The sequence below is a fragment of the Oratosquilla oratoria genome, chromosome 5 (genome assembly GCF_046742065.1).
Source record: "Oratosquilla oratoria isolate Oo_2021 chromosome 5, ASM4674206v1, whole genome shotgun sequence".
In the NCBI taxonomy this organism is placed as follows: domain Eukaryota; kingdom Metazoa; phylum Arthropoda; class Malacostraca; order Stomatopoda; family Squillidae; genus Oratosquilla; species Oratosquilla oratoria.
The window spans coordinates 74,591,676-74,617,522 of NC_134781.1; the positions used below are offsets into that span (position 1 = coordinate 74,591,676).

The 25,847-nt window shown below is 41.1% G+C and overlaps 1 protein-coding gene across 2 annotated transcripts; it reads right to left on the reverse strand.

The window, feature by feature from the left end:
- Nucleotides 1-4,910: 4,910 nt before the first annotated feature.
- Nucleotides 4,911-20,705, reverse strand: T3dh (Type III alcohol dehydrogenase). Of its 2 annotated transcripts, none has more exons than XM_076185397.1 (11): nucleotides 20,652-20,705; nucleotides 20,429-20,525; nucleotides 18,363-18,444; nucleotides 17,999-18,207; nucleotides 16,856-17,052; nucleotides 16,388-16,556; nucleotides 14,057-14,224; nucleotides 12,615-12,773; nucleotides 9,631-9,782; nucleotides 8,972-9,093; nucleotides 4,911-5,392 (listed from the first exon to the last, which is right to left on the reverse strand). In XM_076185397.1, the coding sequence occupies exons 2-11, from the start codon at nucleotides 20,485-20,487 to the stop codon at nucleotides 5,309-5,311; spliced, it is 1,401 nt and encodes a 466-aa protein (XP_076041512.1). In that variant the 5' UTR covers nucleotides 20,488-20,525; nucleotides 20,652-20,705; the 3' UTR covers nucleotides 4,911-5,308. The 2 variants fall into 2 exon arrangements, with proteins under 2 accessions (XP_076041512.1, XP_076041513.1); XM_076185398.1 differs by adding an exon at nucleotides 20,117-20,277 and having other exon boundaries at nucleotides 20,429-20,684.
- Nucleotides 20,706-25,847: the final 5,142 nt, after the last annotated feature.

The window sequence follows — 25,847 nt, forward strand, 5'->3', positions numbered from 1 at the left end:
CGCCGGACGAATGGTACGCCATGTTTTTTATGATAGATGCCGACGTCAAAGAAATGAAAGGATGATAAATTCGTCTAACCCAACCTAACCTAACGTGTAATTAGTAATTCGGTACCTGTAATTTAAGGTCATCCGGATCGTCGTCGTCACGGATGTTGGCGGCCTGTTCAATCACTCTTTCTGATTGCGGGGTATATAGGTTTTTCATAGCTTGAAGGAATGCATGGATTTCAGCTCCATAGCATTCCTTCAAGAATATATACCTCGCGAGGTACTGGCGGAAATACCGAAGGGGTACACCAGGCCTCAACTGGACCGGGCTGACAACACTTGACAAACGACAAGATGGCGTCCCTATCCTGTGCTAACGATTTCGTTCGTTAGTATATTTGCTTGTTGCAAGGTATTTCTTATTTTTATTTCCGCCATGAAAATCGCATATTACGTTCATGCATTATAATTTACAAAAATAATATATAATTTTCTAACGCTATATCGCTTCCATGTACACAACTGAACAAATACCAAATGTTTTAAAAATAACGAGGCCAGTATTCATTTTCTTCGGTGCCAAGGTCTTTTACCTGTCATTGGAGTGGCTCAAGTGTAACAAGGAGTGTTAATACTAGTGACTAACGTTTGGCGGTGTACTGGGAAGTACCGGCCACCCAAGACGAAATTAAAGAAAAGTACTCCGTTTCAGACTATAAAGAAACATTTCTTGAGGGCACACATCTGCCTCGGCAGGTCGTGTATTTTGTGCATCATTGGGTCAAAAACACGAAACTGTCACTAGAAACCTGGAAGTTTCTAAGGACACCACCTTGGATTGGAGAGGATTTTGTTGAGAGGTGACTCAGTTCTAGTTCTCTCAACATGACCCTCTTGGTAGTGATTGAGTAATTGTGGAAATTGATGAAACACTTTAGTGAGGAGAAAGTACAGGGCGGAAGGTGACACAGACTTGGCTATATGGGGGGGGGGGATTAAATGTGTGAACCACGAAAAAAATAGTGGTGCCTCCATTGGATTCAGATACATTGGAAAACAAAAAAAGGGACAAGGTAACATTAATCCTCTTGATAAAGAAACATAGTACAGTAAGCCTGGTTCCATTATTATGGGTGACTCATGGTCTGCTTACTCCTCACTCACTGATGATGGTTATAAGCATTACTCCATCAACCATAGTGAACATTTTGTTGATGTAGAGAGACCAGAAATTCATATGCAGGTTATTGAATGCTTGTGGAATGACATCAAACATTGGTTTAAGAATCCTGGGATCCAGACTTCATTTCTCAATCAATACCTTGCTCAGTACATGTTTCTTAAGGAGGTTGGTGACCAGGAAATAATTCTTTTCTTTAAACAAGCTGCTAATTACCCACCCTTATATGATTGGACTCAGGAGAGAGTACCTGCCCCATGCTTGCCGCCTGAAGATGATGGTAAGATGTGGTAATTACAAGGTTTTGGTTTGGTCATGTGGATTAGGTAGGTTAGCACTAAATAAGAAATGCATGATCATGGATCTCAACCTTGGACCAACTTTGAATGCCAGATGTGTTTTCTTACGAAAAAATAAATGTAAGAAAAATAAATGTCTTCATAAGGATGCATTCACTAATAGCATCCATAAGTTTAGTTTTAGTCCCACTAAATCAGAAAAATAAATAAATGAAAGCAAGAAAATTCCAATTACTTATTGTTACTACTGTCTTGCAACACTGCATCTGACCCACAGCAGTGGGCAAGATGCAGTGGGCAGTGGGCAAGATGCAGGCCTCCCTTTCCTTTACGCTCTTTTCACTACTAGGCCCATACGCACTTACAAAAACCCACATCTCCTTTCCCAGCTTCACCTTCATCCACATCAACCTTGATGACACCTTCCACTCCACTACCCGCTTACTTATCTCTTCACTTACTAGTATAGCCACCCCTTCTCTCCCTCGTCCCCTCTTCACTCCTGAGTACCTCCCAGCTACACTCCCAAACTCACAGTTGCCCTTTCCTTTCATTTTAGTTTCACTCAAAGCCAGTACATCCATCTTTCTTCTCACAAACATACTGCCTATCTCTTCTCTTTTACTCTCATCTGTACCACATCCATGCACATTAAAAGACCCAAACTTTAGGGTACTGGTTGGAAAGCTCCCAGACCCTCTTATGCCCTTTCTTTTTTTTAGGAATATCCCCTTTTGGGGCTACAGGTAGTAGGACATAACATTCATTTGAACTAGGTAGAGTATATTAATTTTTTCATAATGAATTGCTCGTGATTTTTTTTTTATTACTGTACAGATTCAACCATAACATGAAAATGAATCCTTCAAGCTCCATTGATGGAAAGGATAAAAAAGAAGAGGAGATAGAAACAACAGGAAGAAATAATGTCATCAAGAACAGAGGAAAGAAAGACAGAAGAGAGAGAGATGAAGAAAGTGTGGAAGAGACAAGCAATGAGCAAAAATATGACAACCCTTCCCAGATAAAGACCAATTGCTCTAAGTGTAGAATGTGGTTGTCAGCTTTCCTGATGGTTGCAGTACTATGTTTTTTCTTAGTTTTAGCCCTTGTTTACAGCATCAATCAATTTCTTAATGTGATACAAGAGCACTGCTCGTGTGAATCAATGGATTTCTCAGGTTTTGAACTTATTTCTTATTTGAACTCTTTCTTTAGATCCAGTGGAAATCTTCGTGTATATTTCAATCTAAATATTTAGATTATTCAACTAAAAGTTTGCTTTTTCTTTTTTATCATACATCCAGACAGGATTACATTTTCTTTTTATAAGTTTTGCTTACTTCTCTGGTTATGTGATAGGTAAAGGGTGGGGAAAGGGCTTTAGATACATGTACTATACATGCATATACATACTTTACTATGGAAGTGAAATTAATTTTTGTACAATCAGTCTGCTCTCCCACACCTACTTCCATGCCACTGGGAATGAATTGTTGTGATTGAATAATAGATGTTTAACAAATATTTTATGGAATAATGAACCTGTAAAGTTTATGAATGACCAAGTCACCTGCCACAATGCCATGTACTATGTTTGAGCATGATAGTAATTGGCTCAGCAGCATTGCACACAGTTGTACGAGACCCTGAGTGTAGCCTACAAGTGGAATGAGAAAAAATCTTTGATTGAATATTGATTCTTTTTACTCTCCTCTGTAAAATGATAGAAGCTTCAAGAATTGTTTAAAGTTGTTCAGTTTTTAATGCTTACCATGGATTGCCACTTGCCCAAAAGTGACCTGTCATAATAGTGCCTTTGATGTCCACACATCTTTTTCCATGTGAGGAAGAGAACGGGGGTGGAAAGGGAGTTGAGAGAGAGTTGATGAATGAGTATTGGGATGGTTTGGACACATGAAAAGAATGAGTGAAGAAAGATTAGTAAAAGAGGTGTGGAAGGCAGAGGTAGAAGGAGTGAACAGGAGGGGGTGACCAAGGATGAGATGTATGGATGGAGTAAAAGGGGCATTGGGAAAGAGGGGAATGTCTGTTTAGGAAGGATGGGAGTAGACAGAAGGTAGGGGTGAATGGAGAATGATTATGTATGGATGATTCTGTGATGCATAGAAGGGAGTGGGTGAAGGATGGGGGGTGAGGGAGTATGTGTGAATAATTATTTGGTGCAGGCACGAGGCAAAAAGAGTATTGGGATGGTTTGGACACATGGAAAGAATGAGTGAAGAGACTTGTAGGGAAGGTGTGGAGGGCGGATGTGGAAAGGGTGGACATGAGGGGGTGACCTGGGATGGGATGGATGGGGTGGGGGAGGGGAGTGTCTGTTGGGGGGGGGACGGGGGTGAGTGGAGAGTGGTTGTGTGTGGGTGGGGAGTGGGGGAGTACATGAGAGAAAAATTTGACAGCCCCAAGGGGTCTCTCCCTGTCTTCTTTTCTGTGTGTGGGGACGGAGGGGGGCACCGATTTAATGAAGCAGCCTTGCTGTGGATGTGCTGTGTCTTGTGATGCTGCTTCTGGCCCAGGGCGGTGGACAGGATGCAGGGATGACCCGTCATCCTGAAGGTGCCAGGATGGGGGGGAGAGACGAGGGAGAGGAGTGGAGTATGATGGGATGGAATGGGTGGGAGTGGTTTTTATGACTTTGTTTTTTAGCTACCTCCCTTACAAGGGGGGAAAAGCCTTTGGTATATGTATGTATGTAGTATAACCACAGACCAGTATTCTGCATGATTTCACTTTTACCATTTTCATCATAAAACAACCTAAACACTGAGAAGTCGCTTTATCATTTTTCTACAATGAATGATACTTTTCCTCCTATTGAATCATTTCAATTGATGTGCACAATCAATTTTCTACCACCAATATCTTGTCTCCCTTCATGATACTGACAGTGAACTGAAGAAACATCTCCCATTTCCTGAGGTCCATACTGGTACTTTTACTTGCAATCACCCTTTGGTGATTTTCCTGGCAATTTCACCCTGGGTAAGAGTGCCACCATATTCACAGTTTGCTGTTGTTATATATTGTTGTTTCTCATCCTGCAAAAACACTAGCTCCCATTTTGACGACTCATCTTGTTCTTCTTGCCACCAGTTTTACTGTCAAATGCCTGTTTATCACCAAAACCCCAGATTCTGTACTGCCTAAGAATTGAAAGTCTGACATCAATATCTTCTGACAGCATCAATGGAATCATAGATGACAGCTTTCACAAAAAACATATTTTGCTTTATCAGTCGTTGCTCCATAATCACCGCAAGGGTAAGGTACTTAGGATGTTGGCCAGCCATGGTTAACATTTCTTCCAGAATTTCTACCCATCTTGATTCTTGAATACCAGTTGTTGATCTTGGTGAGAATCCATGGAAGCCATGGCAAATAAAATTCAGCATTCAGGTATGATTTCAACAGTCATGTAATTGATCAAATCTATTTAGTTTATCTCGAGAAAAATACATGGCTACCTTATATATAAATACATATACATTTATTGACTTAATCAAGTTAGTGAAGTGAAGTGGCCTTGATGTGGATGTACCAAGTCTTGTTGCATTGCATTTGACCCAGGGCAGTTGGTGGATACAGGGATGGCCCATCATCCATGAGGAGCTGTGATGGGAGGGGTGGAGGGGGAGTGAAATGGGTGGGACTCGGTACATACCTCTGACTTAGCCACGTTCCTTATATGGGGGGAAAAACCGCTTGGTATATATAGATAGACATTAATTGGCACATTGTTTAATACATGCATGCATTCTCTAAGTGCACATGCAACATGGAAGATATCTGGATGATAACTTGTTATTCTAGTTTTTTAGAAGATTTGCATTGAATTTTCAAACAACGAAGCAAGATCATCTTCACTCTGTTGTCTAGGTGCAAGCTTGGTCACACGGTGCTGTAAAGAGAAATCAGCATCACTTAAATTGTAAATGTTATGAGTGTGGGCAAATAAATTTAGGGAAAGAATACTTCCAATGGTCACTCAATAATTATGTACTCTGAACCTGTTCAAATGGTGCTACTGTACAATCTTTAGATTACTGAAGACTAAAGTTGACATACACCAAATATGACTGTTCTGGACAAATTTTATCTGTTCCCAATTTGATGCACATGCATACATATACCAAGGGCTTTTTCCTCTTTACAAGAGAAGTAGCCAAAGTCAAGACATAATTCCACTTCCACCCATTTCATCTCCAAATACTACTCCCACTCACCACTCCTCCCTCCCTCCCTCTTTTCTTGGCTCTTCCTGGATGACAGATCATCCCTGCATCTCACCCAATGCCCTTGGTCAGAAGCAATGCAGCAAGACACAGCACATATACAGCAAGGCCGCTTCGTTTAATTGGTAATCACCCCTCTCCATCCTCTCATGCAGAAAAAGAGAAGACGGGGAGAAATTCCTTTGAGCTGTGTCAAACTATCACTCACACATAATCACTCCCTAACCACCCCATACCCCACCCACTCCCTTCCATGCATCACAGCATAATCCATATACAATCATTTTCCACTCACCCCTATCCTCTTCTCCCTTCCTTCCTCAACAGATATACCCCTCTTTCTCAATGCCCCTTTTACCCCATCCATCAATCATATCCTCGGTCAACCCCTCCTGTTCACTCCATCCACCTCTGCATTCTACACTTTTTTTTTTTATTAATCTTTCTTCACTCATTCTTTCCATGTGTCCAAATCATCCCAATACTCTTTCATCAACCTTATCTCCCAACCCCTTTTTCACCCCCGCTCTCCTCCTCACCTTGTTTCTCACTCTATCCAGCCTAGTAACCCCTACCATACTTGTCAGGTATTTCATCTCAATTACATTTAAACTCTTCCTCTCTTATGTTCCATGTTTCTACCCCATACACTTCTGTAAACAGCTCTTAAGGCTCATATTTCTTGGCTGCCATATGGTTAGACAACTTTAATTGGTACCACTTAGTAATAGACCCAAAGACCCAAACCTTAGGGTGCTGGTCCGAGGCCCTATGAACTAGTCCATACAATCCCTACAGTGACTAGGAGCTGTCTGTTTTTATCAACACTTGCCCCACAGACATAGTTATGAAAAAAAAAAAAAAAAAAAAATGGAAGACCCATTCTGAAAGTACTGGGATAAGCCCTATAATGAAAAAGAAAAGGGAATAAGAGGGTTGTTATTTCAAGTTGATTTAGCCTAGGACTCCACAGGTTGAAACTACAGATGTGGGCTTCCCACAGACTCTTGAATATGACGCCGCCTATGTATGCATCATGAGCCACGAGTGATCCCATATTCTGTGAACAGGCTTGATCACATTTTCTGTGACATTATATTTATTCAGGGTGAAAGAGAGTATAACAGGGAAAAAGCATTTGGTATATGTATATTGTGATGCATCACTGTATATTAGGCAACCTGATGTGCACACGAATATCTGACTCATATTGAAGAGGTTAAGGACTAGTGTTACTGAAGATACCTTCAATCTTTGATAACACTAGATAAAAGGGAAATGATTGATGGGAGGGTACAGGTGCATGCCTTGGCTGCCTATTTTCCTTGTAAGGGGGAAGAAGCCTTTTGGTATATAGTTATCACATATCTTGCCTACTAGAGTAATTGAGACAATATAAACTACACTCTAGGATGTTCAATCACTAAACAACATTTTACTTTGAACTAACCTAACTAAATAAATTTTGGCATTACACATAGTAAAAATAAAATGAGACTCCACATGAAGTCTTATTTGAACAATATATTTAATAGTGAGAGGGTGCCACTAGCTACATCTATCTAACAAGGGACAGGCCATAACATCAAACAAAGTCCAAACAATCCCAACATCGCACAGCCCAATCACACTTCTCTGCACCCCCTCTAAAGTCATTGAACGCCTAATACTTAAACTTGTCACACCATATATTCCCCTTGCTGACTCACAACACGGTTTTAGGCCACTACACTCCACAAACACTCTTCTGACAAACCTCACACAAAGAATTTTAGATGGCATCAATTCAGATAGGCCCCACCACAGAACACTTCTTATAACATTGGACATTAGTAAAGCTTATGATGCTATCCCCCGCCACAACCTAACAAATAAAATATATAACACAGACATGCACAATAACACCAAAAGATGGCTGGCCAATTATCTGGCAGGCAGGAATGCTCATGTGTCATATAATGGCCAATCATCGCACATCAGAAACATTAAGAACGGAGTACCACAGGGCTCATTTCTATCCCCCACATTATTTAATCTATACATGCATGACTTACCCACACCAGACACCTCAGAAATACAAATCTCTTCCTACGCAGACGACATAACAATCACATGCACACATCGTAACACAGACAAAGCTGCAGAAATAATCCAGCCTTACCTTGACACACTCAACACATGGTTCATCACAAACAGACTCAAAATAGCTCCAACCAAATCTACAGCAACACTTCTCCCCAACTGGACAAAAGAACACAAATACATACCTCATCTCTACATCAACAACACTCTAATACCACACACAAACACATCGAAAATTCTTGGTGTAACATACGATACATCCATGTCTTTCAAACAACACCTCACAAACATAAAAAACAAATGCACACCTAGACTTAACGCACTTAAGTCAATCACTGGAACAACATTTGGACAAAACAAAGAAACTAATATAACAATATACAAACAATGCATACGCTCAGTGATGAATTATGCGAGTCCTGCATGGGCTCCTAATCTCAGTGAGACACACCACAACACCCTTCAAATCATACAAAACAAAGCCCTAAAAACAATTACAGGCTGCACAAATACAACACCTACAGACCATTTACACCATGAAACAAAAGTCCTCAAAGTCAAGGACCACCTCGACATGAGAGGCACACAAACACTTGCTGCAGCCACCACAAACACATCACACCCGCTACACTACATAGCAGAACACCCACACACACCAAGAAACATTAAAACTACACCCAAAGACCTTTATTACGCACAGATACTCTCTTCTCTTCCTCCACAACCACCAAATACCAGCCTCCGGAAACATATTCATAATCATATCACTCACCGCTCCATTAACACACTGAAAGACAACACACTGCTGCATGCCAGACCCCCTGATATCCACCCTTCTGAATCCTCTCTCCCACGAAAGGACAGAGTCCACTTGGCCAGACTGCGATGCGGTCACCACCCAGCACTTCTAAGCTACCAGAAGAGGCTGGACGACCGTGTTGTGAACAGCTGCCCAGGATGTAACACTTCACCCCATACCGTACAACACATAATGGAAGACTGCATTATACACAATCATGCACGCAAACAACACAACATACACTCTATAAAGGATTTGTGGGAAAACCCAGTTTCGGCTGTGGCCTTCCTTGGGGAGACGGGACTGCTCGGACAGACAGTCTAGGGAACGACAACAACAACAACAACAACACCATCAAACAAACCTGTGGTAGAGTTCCCTTGACCAAAGCAGGAATATCTTCTGATTCATAGCCAAGAGCTGCAAGGCCATTATCCACCTTCATTTGATCCATTATGTCCCTTAGAACATCAGCCAGTACCAATCCTTTGAATAACAAAGAGTATATCAAGAAGTTTGTTCGAAATAGTGATTATTGTGCGGGATGGGTAAGCTGTGTTTCTCATGTGACCAATAAAGGAAATCCAGTTCTTGAAAAAAGTATAGTTTTGGCAAAATAGAGAAAGAAAATGAAAAAATAATAATAAACAAGCCAACAAAGAGAGGACTGGATATAAGCAAAGTGGAAAGTCCAAGAAGTGTCATCCCCAAAAGAACTTGTTTGATAGAAACTCCAAGGAAAAACCAAAGGTGGGAAAACAACAGTTTTTGTGTGGCTTAGGTGATAGGTTGTTGTAGGTATTTGAGTAATATGCTTCTTTTGTTCCATTCTGGTAGTGGTGCTTGTAAAATATAGTGTGAGGGTGTGTGCTGTTTAGGGTTCTACTGTAGAACTGTGTTCCTGTCATTTTCATATCATGTCCTATGGGGAGGATTTACTACTGAGGGGCTGTGGATTTCCAGTCTATGAAACATGATGCAACAAATATCACTTCCAATGTCAATGAGTAAAAACTTACTGACCTGCATCAGCTTTTTTGACATTGGTAACATCTTTGCCAAGAATACTAGAAGCCTCAATGTGCCTCTCAGGACACATAGGGGCAGTGAAGGTAAACACAGCTGGAGCTGTCATAACCACAGAGAGCCCATGGGGTACTATTGGGTGATCACATCTGAAACAAGCAAGTTAAAAATCTGTTAAGAAATGAAAAAATAAACATATAGAGTGAAAATATATATATACACATACCAACATACCAAGGTTTTTTTTTCCTCCTTACTAGGGAGGTAGCCAAAGTCTAAAGGTATAATTCCACTCCCACCCATTCTACTCCCAGCCACTACACCTCTCTCCCTCTCATCTTGGCTCCCCAATGGATGAGTGGTCATTCCTGCATCTCAGCCATCACTTTGGGTCAGCAGTACTGCAGCAAAACACAGCATGGCCACTTCATTTAACTGGCAATCCCCTTCTCCATCCCTCCATGCAGAACCATTGAAGATAGGGAGAAATCCTTTTGGGCTGTGTCAAAATATCATTCACACATAACCACTCCTTAACCCCCCATCCCCCACCCACTCCCTTCCATGCATCATAGTATCATCTATATACAGCCATTCTCCACTCACCTCTATCTTCTGCCTTCTTCCTTCCTTCCTCAACAGTGAAAATAAAGTATAAATACATATAAATATGTATACATACATACATATACCAAGGGCTTTTTCCTCCTTACAAGGGAGGTAGCCAAAGTCAAAAGGGATAATTCTACCCCCATATATTTCATCCCCACCCATTCACCATCCCTCCTTCTTGTCTTGGCTCCTACTGGATGGCGGGTCATCCCTGCATTTTGCCCATTGCCAAGTCAGAAGCAATGCAGCAAGACACAGCACATCTACAGCAAGGCCCCTCTCCATTCCCTCATGCAGAAACAGTGAAGATGGGGAGAAATCCCTTTAGCATACATCAAATTATCATTCATACATAACCACTCCCTAACTCCCCCCATCCCCTACTCACTTCCTTCCATGCATCACAGCATCATCTATACACAACCATTTACCCCTATCTTATCTTCTCACTTACTTCCTCAACAGACATCCCCCTCTTTCTCAATGCCCCTTTTACCCCATCTATCAATCTTATCCTCAGTCACCCCCTCATGTTCACTCCATTCACCTCTGCAGTCTACACTTCTTTTACTAATCTTTCTTCACTCATTCTTTCCATGTGTCCAAACCATCTCAATACTCTTTCATCAACCAACTCCCAACTCCTTTTCCAACCCCGCCCTCCTCCTCACTTCCTCATTTCTCACTCTATCCAACCTTGTAACCCCTACCATACTTCTCAGACATTTCACCTCAAACACATTTAACCTCTTCCTCTCTTATGTTCCAACCCCATATAGTGCTGTCGGCACAATCACCCATTCATACAATTGCCTCTTAGCACCCATTTTCAAACGTCTATTTCTCTTTACTTTTTAATTCCCCAAGGCACTTACTTGCTTCTCTCAATCTACAATCTACCTCCACCCCTACTCCTCCCTTTCCTGCCACATGCAACCCCAAGTATCTAAAGCTATCCACTTCTGCCAGCTTCTCTCTTTTAATAATCACTTCCCAATTGCTGCCATCCTCTTCCCTTGTATATCTCATCACCTGACTTTTACCAACATTTACCTTCAACATTCTCCTTTTGCCTCTTCCACACCTTACCAAACTAGGATATTTCTAGTTGCCAAACATGAAGGCTTTGATTTTAACTGTGGAATATGATAGAGTAGTGACTGAGATGGGAGAAGAGAATGATGAAGGCTAAAAAAAAAAAATAATAATAATAATAATAAAAAAAATTATACTACTGTACTGTCGTTTGTCATCGTGTTTATGTTATTTGCAAGGCTTAGGTAGGAAATTAATTGGGTTTTGGGTGGTTTCATGCCTTTTTAAAGCATATTTGATTTAGCAGAAATGGAAAAGTCCTATGACAGCCAGATAATCAGAAGTGCACTGTATATATAATAATAATATTACTCCTATGCTCTTCCAATGTAATTCACTATTGATTTTTTTCTTCAGAGGCTGGAGTGAGAAATGAGGAGGTGAGGAGGAGAGTGGAGGTAGAAAAGGAGTTGAGAGATAGGGTTGATGAAAGAGTATTGGGATGGTTTGGACACATGGAAAGAATGAGTGAAGAAAGATTAGTAAAAGAATTGTGGAAGGCCGAGGTGGAAGGAGTGATCATGAGGACGGCAACTGAGGATGAAATGGATGGATGGGGTGAAAGGGGCATTGGGAAAGAGGGGGATGTCTGTTGAGGAAGGAAGGGAGAAGAAAGAAGGAAGGAGTGAGTGAAGAATGGTTGTGTATGGATGATTCTGTGATGCATAGAAGAGAGTGGGTGGAGGTCGGGGGGTTTAGGGAGTATATGTGAATTATATGTTGATGCAGCCTGAAGGGATTTCTCCCTATGTTCTCTTTTTCTGCATGAGGGGACGGAGAAGGGGGGTCTCCAATTAAATGAAGTGGCCTTGCTGTGGATGCACTGTGTCTTGCTGCATTGCCTCTAACCCAGGGCAGTGGGCGAGATGCAGGGATGACCTGTCATTCAGGAGGAGCCCAGAAAAGTGTGAGGTGATTGGGAGTGGAGTATATGGGGATGAAATGGGTGGGAGTGAATTTATGCCTTTGACTTTGTCTACCTCCTTTGTATGGGGGAAAAATTTCTTCGTATATGTACATATGTATGTAGTGACAAAATATAACACACTAAAACTTAATTTTAATCAAAACCAGCTTCAACTGGCAAGCAAAGAACGATGAACACATTCTAAAGCTGTTTTAAAAAAAGTTCAAATGATGCATATTTCAAAAGACATCCAGACATCATCATTCAGTATTTTTGTTTAGGAAGACAATACAGGAGTAATTATACACAAAATTATCATAATTTGCAGCTGAAAAAGAACCTAGTTGTGAAAGATCGCACATCTTACGTGTAGTCATTTGGCTGAAAGTTTTTTACATTGCCAGCAATTGGGTAAGACATTCCATGACACAGGTGTACACCAGCATTGCCAAATCCAACTCCAGCAAATGTGCTTGCAAGATGCATTTGAGACCGTGCCTCTACATCATCTGGATTATAGACAGACCTGAAATATAGAAAGTAAAAAATTTCAAACAATGGATATCCTTATACAGGGTGGGGCGCGGAAACTTCCCGATTTGGGGATTGAATTATAAAGTGTTTACACTTCACAATTCTTTATTCTACTTTTATGTCTGTCACACAACATGGGAGATTTACTTTTACACAGTTCTAAAAACAATATCTTTTAAATGTCCACTTCCATTGTCAATACACTGATTCAGACAATTTCGGAAGCTTTGGTCTACTCTCTCTAGCATGGTGAGCGGTATATTGGCTATTTGAGTGCGGATGGCATTCTGTAGGTCTTCCAGGGTCTATGGACGGTCATTATAAACCAGGGATTTGAGATAACCCCACAGGAAATAATCATAGGGGCCTAAATCAGGCGAGCGCGCTGATTTCCCTGAGAGGCGATTTAAACTGTCCAGCGTGCTTGCCTGATTTAGTCCCCTGTGATTATTTCCTGTGGGATTATCTCAAATCCCTGGTTTATAACGACCGTCCATAGACCCTGGAAGACCTACAGAATGCCATCCGCACTCAAATAGCCAATATACTGCTCACCATGCTAGAGAGAGTAGACCAAAGCTTCCGAAATCGTCTGAATCAGTGTATTGACAATGGAGGTGGACATTTAAAAGATATTGTTTTTAGAACTGTGTAAAAGTAAATCTCCCATGTTGTGTGACAGACATAAAAGTACAATAAAGAATTGTGAAGTGTAAACACTTTCTAATTCAATCCCCAAATCGGGAAGTTTCCGCACCCCACCCTGTAAAATGCAACAAAACCTATATTAGCAGTATAATAATCATCTACAATAACCTACCACTGAAACCATACAAAACATCCACACAGAAACATACATACACCCAGGTAACTTAATAAGCCCTTCAAGAAAGACCACAAAACTCAATACTCCAACAACCCCCACAGCTGACAAGAGCCACACTAGCACACCTCCACTCATGACACCACCCAGCATTAAGATAGTACCAACACAGAATAGGCCTGGCCACAGATCATATCTGCCCCACATGCAACCCCTTCACAGAAGACAGAACATGTCATCTTACTATGCCCTACACTAACAATCTCCTGACACACAACATCTCTTCTGTATGTGACTTGTGGTCCTGCCTGGAGGCTGTTGCCAATTTCCTGGAGGCCACAGGTCTTCTACAAAAGAGACCACAGGCAAGAGATTGATTGATTGATTGATTGATTGCAATGATTTTAATCCTTTTATCTTGTTTGACTATTCCACCAACTTAAAGTACCAACCTTTTAAAGCAATCTGCAATGACTTTGAGAGATTGCCTAGCCCATACATCAGAAATGGGGTTTGCCCCTTGATAAGCTGGCCGGTGGAGAGGATGATCAGGGCATGGGGATCGCTCATTGTACTTTATGGCTGTGAAAGACTCGAGGGCATGACAAAGGACATCAAACCTGAAGGAGAGGAAATATATTGTAAACAAGAAAACAGAAATGATTAAATACAAAATTTTACTTATGGTTATTACACATAAAACATAGGTTCATTATAACTTATTTGGATAATTGGAAGTTTGCTCATCAAGCAGGTTAGGGTGTTGTTATTTGTGGCAAAGATTGAGGAGATGGCAATTCAAACCCTGCCACCAGTGAACCAAGCGTGTGGTTTATTAAATTCCATGCTACAAAGTCCTCTGTAAGGGGAACCATCCTAGCCTCCTGATTGAGGGAGTTTGTGGCATTAAACCATATTATCATAATCATCATTTGGACAATACAGCATCAGTAACTTTTCTTTCTTCAACAATTTGCTACTTGAATTTCAGTTATGAGGGTGCCCTCAATCTGGTAAATGTTTACTTACCATTACCTAAACAAGGTACATAAATACATACATCTAGTTTTCAAACTAGAACTACTGACTGGAACAAAGAAGAGAAAGAGGTAACTTGTCGACCATCTACAGAATTATGAGAGGTGTGGAAGTCCTTGATAGAGATGACTTACTAAACTGGGATAAGAGAATGCAAAAACAATACAAGAATTTAAGAGTAAATTAGATATGGTGATATATAGAGACAGGACACCACGAGCATAGCTCCCCTTCCCGTAAGATACAACTAGGTACAACTAGGTAAACACAGAGGAGGGAAGATATGTCAAAGGACTGTCAAAGATTGATGGACCAAATATCTGAAGAGACGAACATTGTGACAGACAGTCAATTTGGCTTTAGATCTGGAAGGTCATGTGTGTCAAACCTTTTGCTCAAGTGACTTGGCTACCTCCCTTGTAAGGGCAGAAAATCCCTTGGTATATTGTAGATAGAATCAAAAGATATTGATGTGTTACAAGAGAGGGGTGGGTGTACTGTGTGTACCTCAAACTAAAGAAGGCTTTTGATAAAATACCTCACAGATGACTTACATGGAAATTTAAGCATTTTGGAGGACTAAGAGGCAAACTCCTCAAATAGATTTAAGATTTTTTGAAAGTACAATATATGAGGACAATGGTAAAGGATAAGATATTAGGATGGAGAGTACCAACAAATAGAGTTCCACAAGCTTCAGTGGATATAGTATGACACCTTGTGTAAGTGGATATATTGTGACACATTGTGGAAGTGGATATAGTGTGACAACTTGCAACTAGGTGGCTTTGGGTACATACTGATGGGTTGTATCTTTCATCCATTTTCTGTTGTCTCCCAAATCAACAAAATGAGGTGGCTACCCATGGGAGAGAAACATCCTCACCCTGTCACTCACATGGCACTTGTCTCTTTCACTTGTTTTTCTTAAATCATGTGAAAATAGGACTTGGTTCATTCCCAGCAATACTCCCTGTTCATACTTGGCACAACCCTCTTATGTGGTTAATACTGGACTTTTATGACAGCCCTGTGGACCAGAATCATGCAACATTCATTTACAATTTAAGACTATTCTACAAAAGGCTGACACCTTTTAACTTCTATCATTCCTCCTTTCTGTTACCTTCTGTAAGACTTCTTTACCATTTTTTTGGCATGAGTCTTCATGGATAGAAGTGCTAGTTATTAGTAACAAAACACAAATCTTATGGAAAAGTTTGTTGCCTTAGTTTATTCATTCCTCTCTAAACGAGTATGACTCCACCTCTTCATCATGATAGTGCCCCCAAGATAAAGTGATAATTAATGGTAATGAAATGAAAATGTTAGGGAACAAGCTACCTTCGTCTACATTCTTTTCCATTTGACTGTCACTCATGCATGTTTTCACTTTGACATCTTGACAGCAAGCTTTTATGGTCTGATTCATTTTACAAATCCACCTTCTCCTTGGTCTACTCATATCTCTCACTTCTGGGATCACTGATTCACAGTTTTTTCAAGAATGTCTACTCTCATCCTTTCTTGTAACATCACCAAACCACTTCAGGTTGGCCTGTTGTATTCTTTTTTTCAATACCATCTGTACATAAGCATTCTAGCACCTACCAGATTATTTATTTCATCAATGGAGTTAGTGTATATTGCTAAGGAACTTTCTTAAGTATAACCTGAATAGGCTACCTATCTTATAGGGGGGAAGAGACACTTGGTATATAAGATAGTTAACTTGAATGACTTACCCACTATATGCAGCCACTCTTTCTGGCATAAGCAGGGTATGTAATGGGTCCACAATTCCCAATGTAGGGCGAAGGGCACGGTTTGCAATGCCTGTTTTTGCCTTCAATGGTTCATAATCAAAGATAGCAACACCAGTTGTCTCACTCCCTGTACCAGCAGTTGTAGGAACTGAAAAATTGTGATAAACTTTTTGAAAACAAGTAAAAATAACAGATTAAAATATATATATATATATACATCAATATCCAATTTGAAAGTCTTTATATATTGAATATAACTACCCAGTATATGAAAAACAAGGGCCTCATGCTTATAGGATAAAGGTCTACTCTATGTCTATCAATCATTTTTCAACTTCAGATCTCTCTTACAGGAAACCAAAAAGCCCAGAATCAGGAATCTTGATAGATTGTATTCAACAATTTGTTAATACACAGAGAACTTGCAAATACAGAAATATGGCCAACCTGCAATGAGAGGAGCAAGCTTCACTGTAACTGGTTTGCCCTTCCCTATAGGAGGATTAACATAATCAAGGAATTCAGCCTCAGGGTCTGAGGCATACAAATTTGCAGCCTTACAGGTGTCTATAACAGAACCTCCACCCACTGCAATATAAACATCAAATTCTCCTTTCTTAGCAAAGTCTGCTGCCTTCTGAAAGCTGTAATAAATAAAAGAATTTTGAATTTTGTAATACTAAAAATTTGTTAATATTTCAACGGCCTTTTTAATGCCAGTTTTGCAATGATATACATACATACATATACCAAGGCTTTTTCCCCCTTCCAAGGGAGGTAGCCAAAAAGGGAAAGGCATAAAAACACTCCCACCCATTTCATCCCTAAATACACTCCACACCCCTCCCACCCTCCCTCTCATCTGAGCACCTCCTGGATGACGGGTCATCCCTGCACCCTGCCCACCGCCCTGGGTCAGAAGCAGTGTCGCAAGACACAGTACATCCACAGTAAGGCCGCTTCATTTAATCGGCGACCCCCCCTCTCCGTCCCCCTTTGCATATAAGGCGAGGACGGGGAGAAATCCCTTCGGGCTGCGTCAAAATTTACTCACACATACTACCCCACCCCCCACCCCCCGCCCATTCCTCCTCATGCAGTCACAACATCATCCATATGCAATGATGACAATAGAAATAATTTCATTATCAAAATATGTTTTGCGTTTTCTTGATTTGTCATCAACAATTATGATACCATGATTTTATATAAAAGATACATACACCAAAGACCCTTTCCCTCAACAATACCCAATACTTCTATCATCCCTCCACACTTTTCTATGGAAGACTGGAATTCTTTCCAAACTACAATTACCTCACAGCATATAAACCTTCCTATGTCACATGAATACTCCTAAACATTTAATAATACAATACTGTACTCCCACATTTACCCATTTCCTACTAGTTTCACAAATACTACAAACCTAAAACATCGGCATGGTACTGTGCTTTACCTTCTTGCATTTACATAATTGTAATGTGCAGGAAGGCAGTCATGTATGCGGGGCCCTGTCTCTTGTTCTCCAATCATCATACTTTATGGCAAGTCACAGATAAGATAAAGTAAGATGAAAGTTATACTGACCTTTTATCAGTTGGTTCAACTCTGACTTGATCAAAGACCTCAAAATTACACCCATGTCTTGTTAAAGAATCTACAACACTTGCAACAGGAGAAAGCTGTGCAAGTATAGGATCTGTCACCACTAAACACTTCTTGGCACCCATGGCCTTGACATCAAGACCTACTTCTTGTGTTACACCAGGGCCATATCGAATAGTAGAACAAGCCATCTGCAATATAATACCACATTCAGTATGTTAACAACCACACTACTACAATCTTGATGTCTTGCTGCTCTTTAAAAGATCGACTATCACTGTTTTTCAAAATTTTGTCTATGCTACAATCTGAACTCAAAACGCTCAAACAATTACTCTGTGCGAACCTCAAAAGCATAGTCTGTTGTCTTGGCCTGGGTGGAGTTCAAAATTCGTCCCCATCCTCCTGAATGGGCTGGGCACTGGCATCTGTAATGTCATAAAACATATTTCATAAAATATACACAAGCTGTCCTGCACTTCATATAAGTGCAATCTCTATCCAATTTTCCCTCATCCTCCCTTTTCAGTTTGGACTTATAATCTCTTTGCAATCTTCTCAATATTCCTCACTGTAAGATCCAACAAGAAGTACCCTAAATTACAAGACAAATGTCATAGACTCATCTCCCTGCTGCCTATCTTCAAAATCCATCAACATCTTCACTCCCATCTCAAGATACAGCTTTGAGGGGTTGACACTTCATCTCCAAATTGGACCCATAATTTATCTCTAACAATTTCCGCTGTATTCCTTCTACCTTTTCATTTCAGGAGATCGGACAACTGTTAATGACTCCCCTTCTCTGACTACTATAAGTTGGTGACATAGAAACTGTCCCACACTAATACGACAGAAAACAGTCCAATGTTTCTTCCCATAGGGATCTATGAGGAATACTTGATGACTGTTGCCAGTTTAGTTTGTCCAATCTTTGTTCGTATGTCAACTTGCTAAGTGTTGGTGCCATCTCGGTCAATGCTCTTTGAATTCTTTCTAGTTTCTTTATATATTTTTTTTTTGTACTAGGTGTCCATAGTGATGCTGCATATTCTAATTTTGGTCTTATCAGTGTAACTAGTATTTTCTTTACTATTTCCTCATCCATGTAGTCAAAGGCCACTTTCATTGATCTTATTATATTGTAAGTTTCTCCAACTATTTTGTTTACACGTTTGCCTGAAGTGAAGCGGCACTGCTGTGAATGTGCTGTGTACGTGTTGTTTCCGACCCAGGGTAGTGGGAGAGATACAGAGGTGATCTTAAATCCATGAGGAGCTAAGGTGAGAGGGAGGAAAGTGTGGTGGATGGGAGTATATGTCTTTTGACTTGGCTATCTCCCTCATATGGTGGAAAAAGCTATTGTTATGTAGACATATATACAGATCTGCATATGATAGAACACTGGAGTTTAGTTCTGGTTCTAGAGTTTGGAGATTACTCATGAAAAGTTTGAACAGTAATAGTGAAGGTATTGCACCCTGAGGGACTCCATTGTATAGCCTTTAGCTGGTTAACCACTTCTTGTTTTTGTTATGAATGTATGTCTCAATGTTTGGATAGTCTGTGTCTTGGGACCTTGTCAAAAGCCTTAGTTATATCTATAGCAACCATAACTTTTCTTCCTCACTTTTTTCTTCTTCTTTTTTTTTATTATTGCAGCACTGTGATGTTCATGAGCAGTGTCCTTGTGAAGCAGCCTTCCATGAATCCATGATGTTTGGGGGGGGTAGGTATTTCTCATTTGATTCTTTATTTTATAATTCTTTCAATTAGTTTGGATACTGTAGAAAGTAGTAAGGTTGGTCTGCATGATGCAGGGTTTTCAGGAGATATGTTTGGTTTCAAGATTAGGATTATATGAGCTCTTTTCCAGATGTTTGGGATTTTGTTATGTAAATAGGTGTGCAGGTGGTTGAAAATGTTAAAGGTAGCTAGGAAGGATGATAGAGATGGATTGTGTTACTGGCTGGATGCTATGAAATGGGGTTAAATTCATATATGCTTGTTACAGGATCTTGGTAAAAGAAAATAAATATATACATAAATAAGACCATATAAAAAATAAATTGACCATTCAGAGATCATGCCTCTCCATACCTTTCCAAGTTGCATGAATCATCATTTGTCATGTCACTCCTAAAAACTTCTGTGCCTTGTCTCTCCACCTTTTTGTTCACCCACTTCCTTGCTTCCCATTTCGATAAAATGCCAGAATCACGCAATCGTGAAACTTACAGTGACGATTGTCCTAACCTAACCTAATACAGAATACAACCAAAGTCCAAACATAATCATTCCATAGAAAAAATATATACTTCAAATTAAAAAAGAAACTAGTGAAAATGTGTTTGTGTGATACTGCAATGTAACCAAATATATGCAAGATTCATGTACGACAGCAATACTTACGATCCCGAAGCAAGAGTTCGGAGAAGATTTAACGCGTGATTTCTTCCTGCACTAGCCATGTCTCACTGCATATTATGATATTATAGTAAGTCGCAATCTGGAGTGGAGATGATTATTTTAAGAATTGTGATATTTGGATTGTGCACCGCATTAAATTATGAATGATCACGTCGTTACTCTTTGTGATCAACACTTAAAATTTCGCCTTTTGCAATGTGCTTACCCGTACAACTCTTATCATTAACTACCTGTGTGACTTTACACAACAACACAAGTGACCTTTGGGCACGACGTCAACACCTACCAAGAAATTTTAAGAATTGGTAAATCGATAACGGCTGAATGAAGCCATATGCAATAAAGAACTTTACACCAACATTTTAGATAAGTGTAAAGTTTTACTTGAAAAAATCTTCCCACAACCCAGCCCATTCATATCGTAACTGTACTTTTTATGACGTAAACTTGTACCACACGTGGAATTCAATGAAGATACTAACTTTCTGGGCCCTCACATGGGGGGGGGGGGCTGCATATGCCCTGGGGCGGCACATTTAGGGGGGCGGCAATTCTAGTCTGGATATGCCGCCCACAAGGCTGACAAAATAATTATAATAAAAAAAAAGTCAAAGGAGCCCTGAATATTTTACCGTAATATACGAAATTTGCGTTAGAATAAACAGAATATGAAATATTTTTCCCGTATCCTTTCCGCAATAGGGACATTACATACAAAATCTAAGATCCGTTTAATTATTTTGCAAGCCAATTGCTAAAACAGGCTGTAAGGGGAGAGGCGTCACTTTGGCATGTAAGGGCTCTGCTAACTTAGTTACGCAAGGCATTGTTATGAACACCATCGATTATGCGAGGGTGTTTTATTAGACAGCACTACTGAAATTATATTTATAGATGAGATCATGCTAGAAGAATGTGCTCACCAGGGTTAATTGTTACCACTATAGTGACGCGCAGCTGGTCAAAACCAGACTGGCCGTCACACAACTCGATATTCGCTTTTATACTCGCTGTAGTTGGCAAGCATAGTTCAATAAAACGTTCCGGTCAACCAGCGGCCAGCCAATCAGGAACTCGGAAAGCTCCCCGGTTTCCCACCAGCCTCCTTTAAAAGGTCGACATCGAGCAGAGACGAGCACTTCTAATCTCAGGCGTCGGCGCCTCCGTCCGAGTTCCCTGCCCATTTCTCCTGAGCCACGACCACCAACCGCCCCTAATCGCTCGCTCAATCGCCCGGTGGCAAAAGCCCTCTTTTATACACCACTATCTTTTCATTTTCTTACAGACATTCTTCCCCTCCCACAAAAACCGATCCCGCGCAAGCGGATGGTCTTACCTGGCAAGTTGACAAGTCGACTTCTCTCCCGGGCTCAACTCCAAGGAGCAGTTCTCTCCAGCAAGACGCCTCGGGACCAGTTCTCCCCAGCGAGTCCCCTCGTTCCCTCCTGTGGCCCTTCGCTCACAGCCACGACGCTTGATGAGGCCCTCACTCCAGACCTTCCCTGTACGAGCCCTCGTCCGTGACCTCCGAGCCTATTAACCATCAAATCTTAGTGTTAGTGATATTGCGAGTCTCATTACCCTTGCTTGTCCGAACCATACAGCGACACCAACTTTGCAGTTACATGTTGGGGGATCACAGGACTTCTCACTCGAGCGTTTTTTTTTTTTTTTTTTTTTTTTTTTTACGTTTTTACACGTAGCAATTACCTATGTTAAAATATCTTATTGATCTATTGTTATATCTGTAATACTGCTTTGAAGGTAATCAGTACCTTGGGTAGTAAATATTTTGAGGAAAAATGAAGGTGATTTTCCTTAATAATACCTAACATTTTTTCCTTTGCAACATAACCTTCAACTTCTAACCTTAAAATGCAAGACATAATGTGAACCGGTGTAAACTATCTCCCCGTCCACAATTACCGTATGTAATTCCGCCATCTCAGACCAGGTTTCTACTGAACCGTCTTGAACAATTTTCCTTTCCCCCACCCTGGCTGCCCCGCACTCTCCTACTTCTACTTCAAAGTTTTATTTGAAAATGGTAAACATAAACGGTCAGTTCTCTTGTCGTGGTTTGGTTCGGACATGGACAAGCCAAGGAAATGAGATTCACAATAACGCTAATCCTAAGATTTAATGGTTACTATGCTCGGAGGTCTCGTAGAGAGAAGGTCACGGACGAGGTCTCGTAGAGAGAAGGTCACGGACGAGGTCTCGTAGAGAGGTCACGGACGAGGTCTCGTAGAGAGAAGGTCACGGACGAGGTCTCGTAGAGAGAAGGTCACGGACGAGGTCTCGTAGAGACAAGGTCACGGACGAGATCTCGTAGAGAGAAGGTCACGGACGAGGTCTCGTAGAGAGAAGTTCACGGACGAGGTCTCGTAGAGAGAAGGTCACGGACGAGGTCTCGTAGAGAGAAGGTCCGGAGTGAAGGCCTCATCATGCGTCGTGGCTGAGAGCGAAGGGCCACAGGAGGGAACAAGGAGACTTGCTGGAGAGAACTGGTCCCGAGGCGTCTTGGTGGTGAGAACTGGTCCCGAGGCCTCTTGCTGGAGAGAAGTGGACTAACTAGGTAAAACCACCCGCTCGCGTGGGATCGGTTTTTGTGGGACTCTAAGTGCCCCGGAGACTTACTGAAACGGGAATGTGTTCCGTGACGTATCCACCGTGATATACCCATCGTGACGCCGCGCCGTAACGTAATCTCAAGGTGCTTCGCGAAATGCACCGCAATCAGAATCTACCAGTTCAATCGGAGTTCATAGCCGAACCCCCTCCAGTGATTATTCGAATCTAAAAACTTTTGTGAGTGCACGCAGCGATTCTCCTCCCCCACCACGAGCAATGCCAACGACAAAGGACGGGCATGGTTCCCGCCGCCTTCTGCACAACGCATGGATCCATGAATATCACCAGCATCCTGTTCAACCGAGGACTTCCACTCATTTGAAGATATTACCAGTTAGTGCACTATTAACGGAGAGGCCAAAGGTATTTTGTTTTCATTAGCTAGAATTTAGAGCGAGCAGGGCTAGCTAGGTAGGATTACCTAATGCATAAGTGTATCTTGCCCAGTTAATTGATATTGGAGTCATGATGAATAAGTTGCATGCCATTGTTTGTGGAAATAATTTTAATACTATTAAATCAGTGTAGCATGTTCTGTTTAATTAGCCTAGGGCAGTGATTTACACGAGTTTGATCCCCTCCTTGATTACACGCACGAATTTGAAGGGATCGTCCGTGGTCCCGGCCGACGTCCCAAATTTCCTGGACTCTGGCTCCCACTACAGCTATCTCTCTCCGCCAATTTCCCAATGCAAGAGAATTCTCATGCCCTTCAAACACCACCTCCTCTCTCCACTGACCAGGGATTTCGGGACATGTATGTATATATTATATGTATATATATATATATATATATATTATATATATATATGCAAAGTAGACCACTTGGAAAAAGGAAACTAACGAAGCAGAGCGCTTTCGTATATTACATCTTCAGTGCGACAAGTACAAGATGTAATATACGAAAGCGCTCTGCTTCGTTAATTTCCTTTTTCATAGTGGTCTACTTTGCATAAGTGAACACACGTACCCGTGTTCTTATTAGCATATATGTATATGTATATATATATATATATATATATATATATATGTATATACATATATATTTGAATATCGAGGGAGCAGATTCTCTTGTAGGCATGCGTTATTAAAGTCGACAGCATTAAGGAGGTTGTTAATCTTCTTATGGGTATTCTCAAGCTTTCTAACAAGTACTCGGCCATTTGGAGGGTGGGCATAAACCAGATTGCCAAAATGATTCATTTATTCAACGTTTCGTCTGCAAGGAGATATCTTCAGGAAAATCTGTAACATATAAATTACCGACATACAGAAACAAAGAACAAGGGTATTAACCTTAACAAAAATTCACAATCATGGAAATAGACAACAATAAATCAAATCCTATCCCGATACATGGGCCGTTGGGGAACAATACTTACAAAAATAAAGGTCCAAAGAAATGACGAAGGAAATCGTCGAGTGGTGACTTATATATATATATATGCGAGCCTAGCCGGCTTGGGTGGTGGAAGGGGTAGTGGGAGGGGTTGATGACCCATCATGTCGAGAAGGAGGGGTTGCGAGGTCGGTTGGGGGTAAGGATGGATGGAGTGGGTGGGAAGAGGTGGAGGGGGGTTAGGGCGTATTGACATAGGGTGTGGTCACAGGTCGTGGTGGTGATGTTAAGGTTAATACCCTTGTTCTTTGTTTCTGTATGTCGGTAATTTATGTTACAGATTTTCCTAAAGATGTCTCCTTGCAGACGAAACGTTGAATAAATGAATCATTTTGGCAATCTGGTTTATGCCCACCCTCCAAATGACCGAGTACTTGTTAGAAAGCTTGAGAATACCTATAAGAAGATTAACAACCTCCTTAATGCTGTCGACTTTAATATGTAACTCCGTGTTTTCGCCAAGTAGACTAAAGATGATTTAAAACACCTCCCGAGGGCACTTTGCCGTCTGCCAAAGTGTACTTAGCGACAGAGTGCGTAAGGGAGACTTAGTACCGTTTGCACATTTACGTGCAACATTAAAAAAAATTGTCTGCTAAGTCCAGTTAGGAATACCTATCGTGGTTTTCATAGGTACCGTCCCAGATGTTCGTCTTTATATCCCAAAAATAACAAAAGACATGACGGCATAAAGCATCAACGCTACAAATAAACCTGCATTTGTGTGAACTTTAGAATTCAAATTGCACAGCAGTGTTCGCACAGAGGCACACACTCTCTATCTTGAGAGATAACGAAATCAATGCATACATGACTATCGCCGTCGACATTCCGGTCGAGAGGTTGGCAGTAAAAATAGTGGACCCCCCTGGCATCTTTACAGGCCTCAAAGCTTCCCTTTCTACCTCATCTCCCACAAAACCAAATGGAAGCACCACAAGCCTACCGGTACTTGTGTATTTATCGACATATGTGGTGGGAAATTATCATGTAAGTGTGACTGGAGATTTTTAATGAGAACCCCCAGAGGGCCGCCCACGGGCGGCACAGTTTGCGGGCGTTGAGCGGTGTGTGTATGTACAATTCACCCGTCTTGAATCACGTTTGACTCGTAATCGACAACTTTTACCCTCCCGGGTGAGAGCTTAGAGATAGTATAAGGCCCGAGTTATGGGCATATTGTGACACACACACAAACTCCTTGTCCGACAAAGTTAGAGTGCCAGCTCGCAGTGCAGAGATGCTGTGTGTGTGTCTACGTGTGCGCGTTCGTTGGTTTTCGTTGACCTTCAATGCGTGGATGACTGATCATATCGTTTTCCAACAACCCAGCCCCGACCATTCATCTCAGGGTTCAAATCTATACCA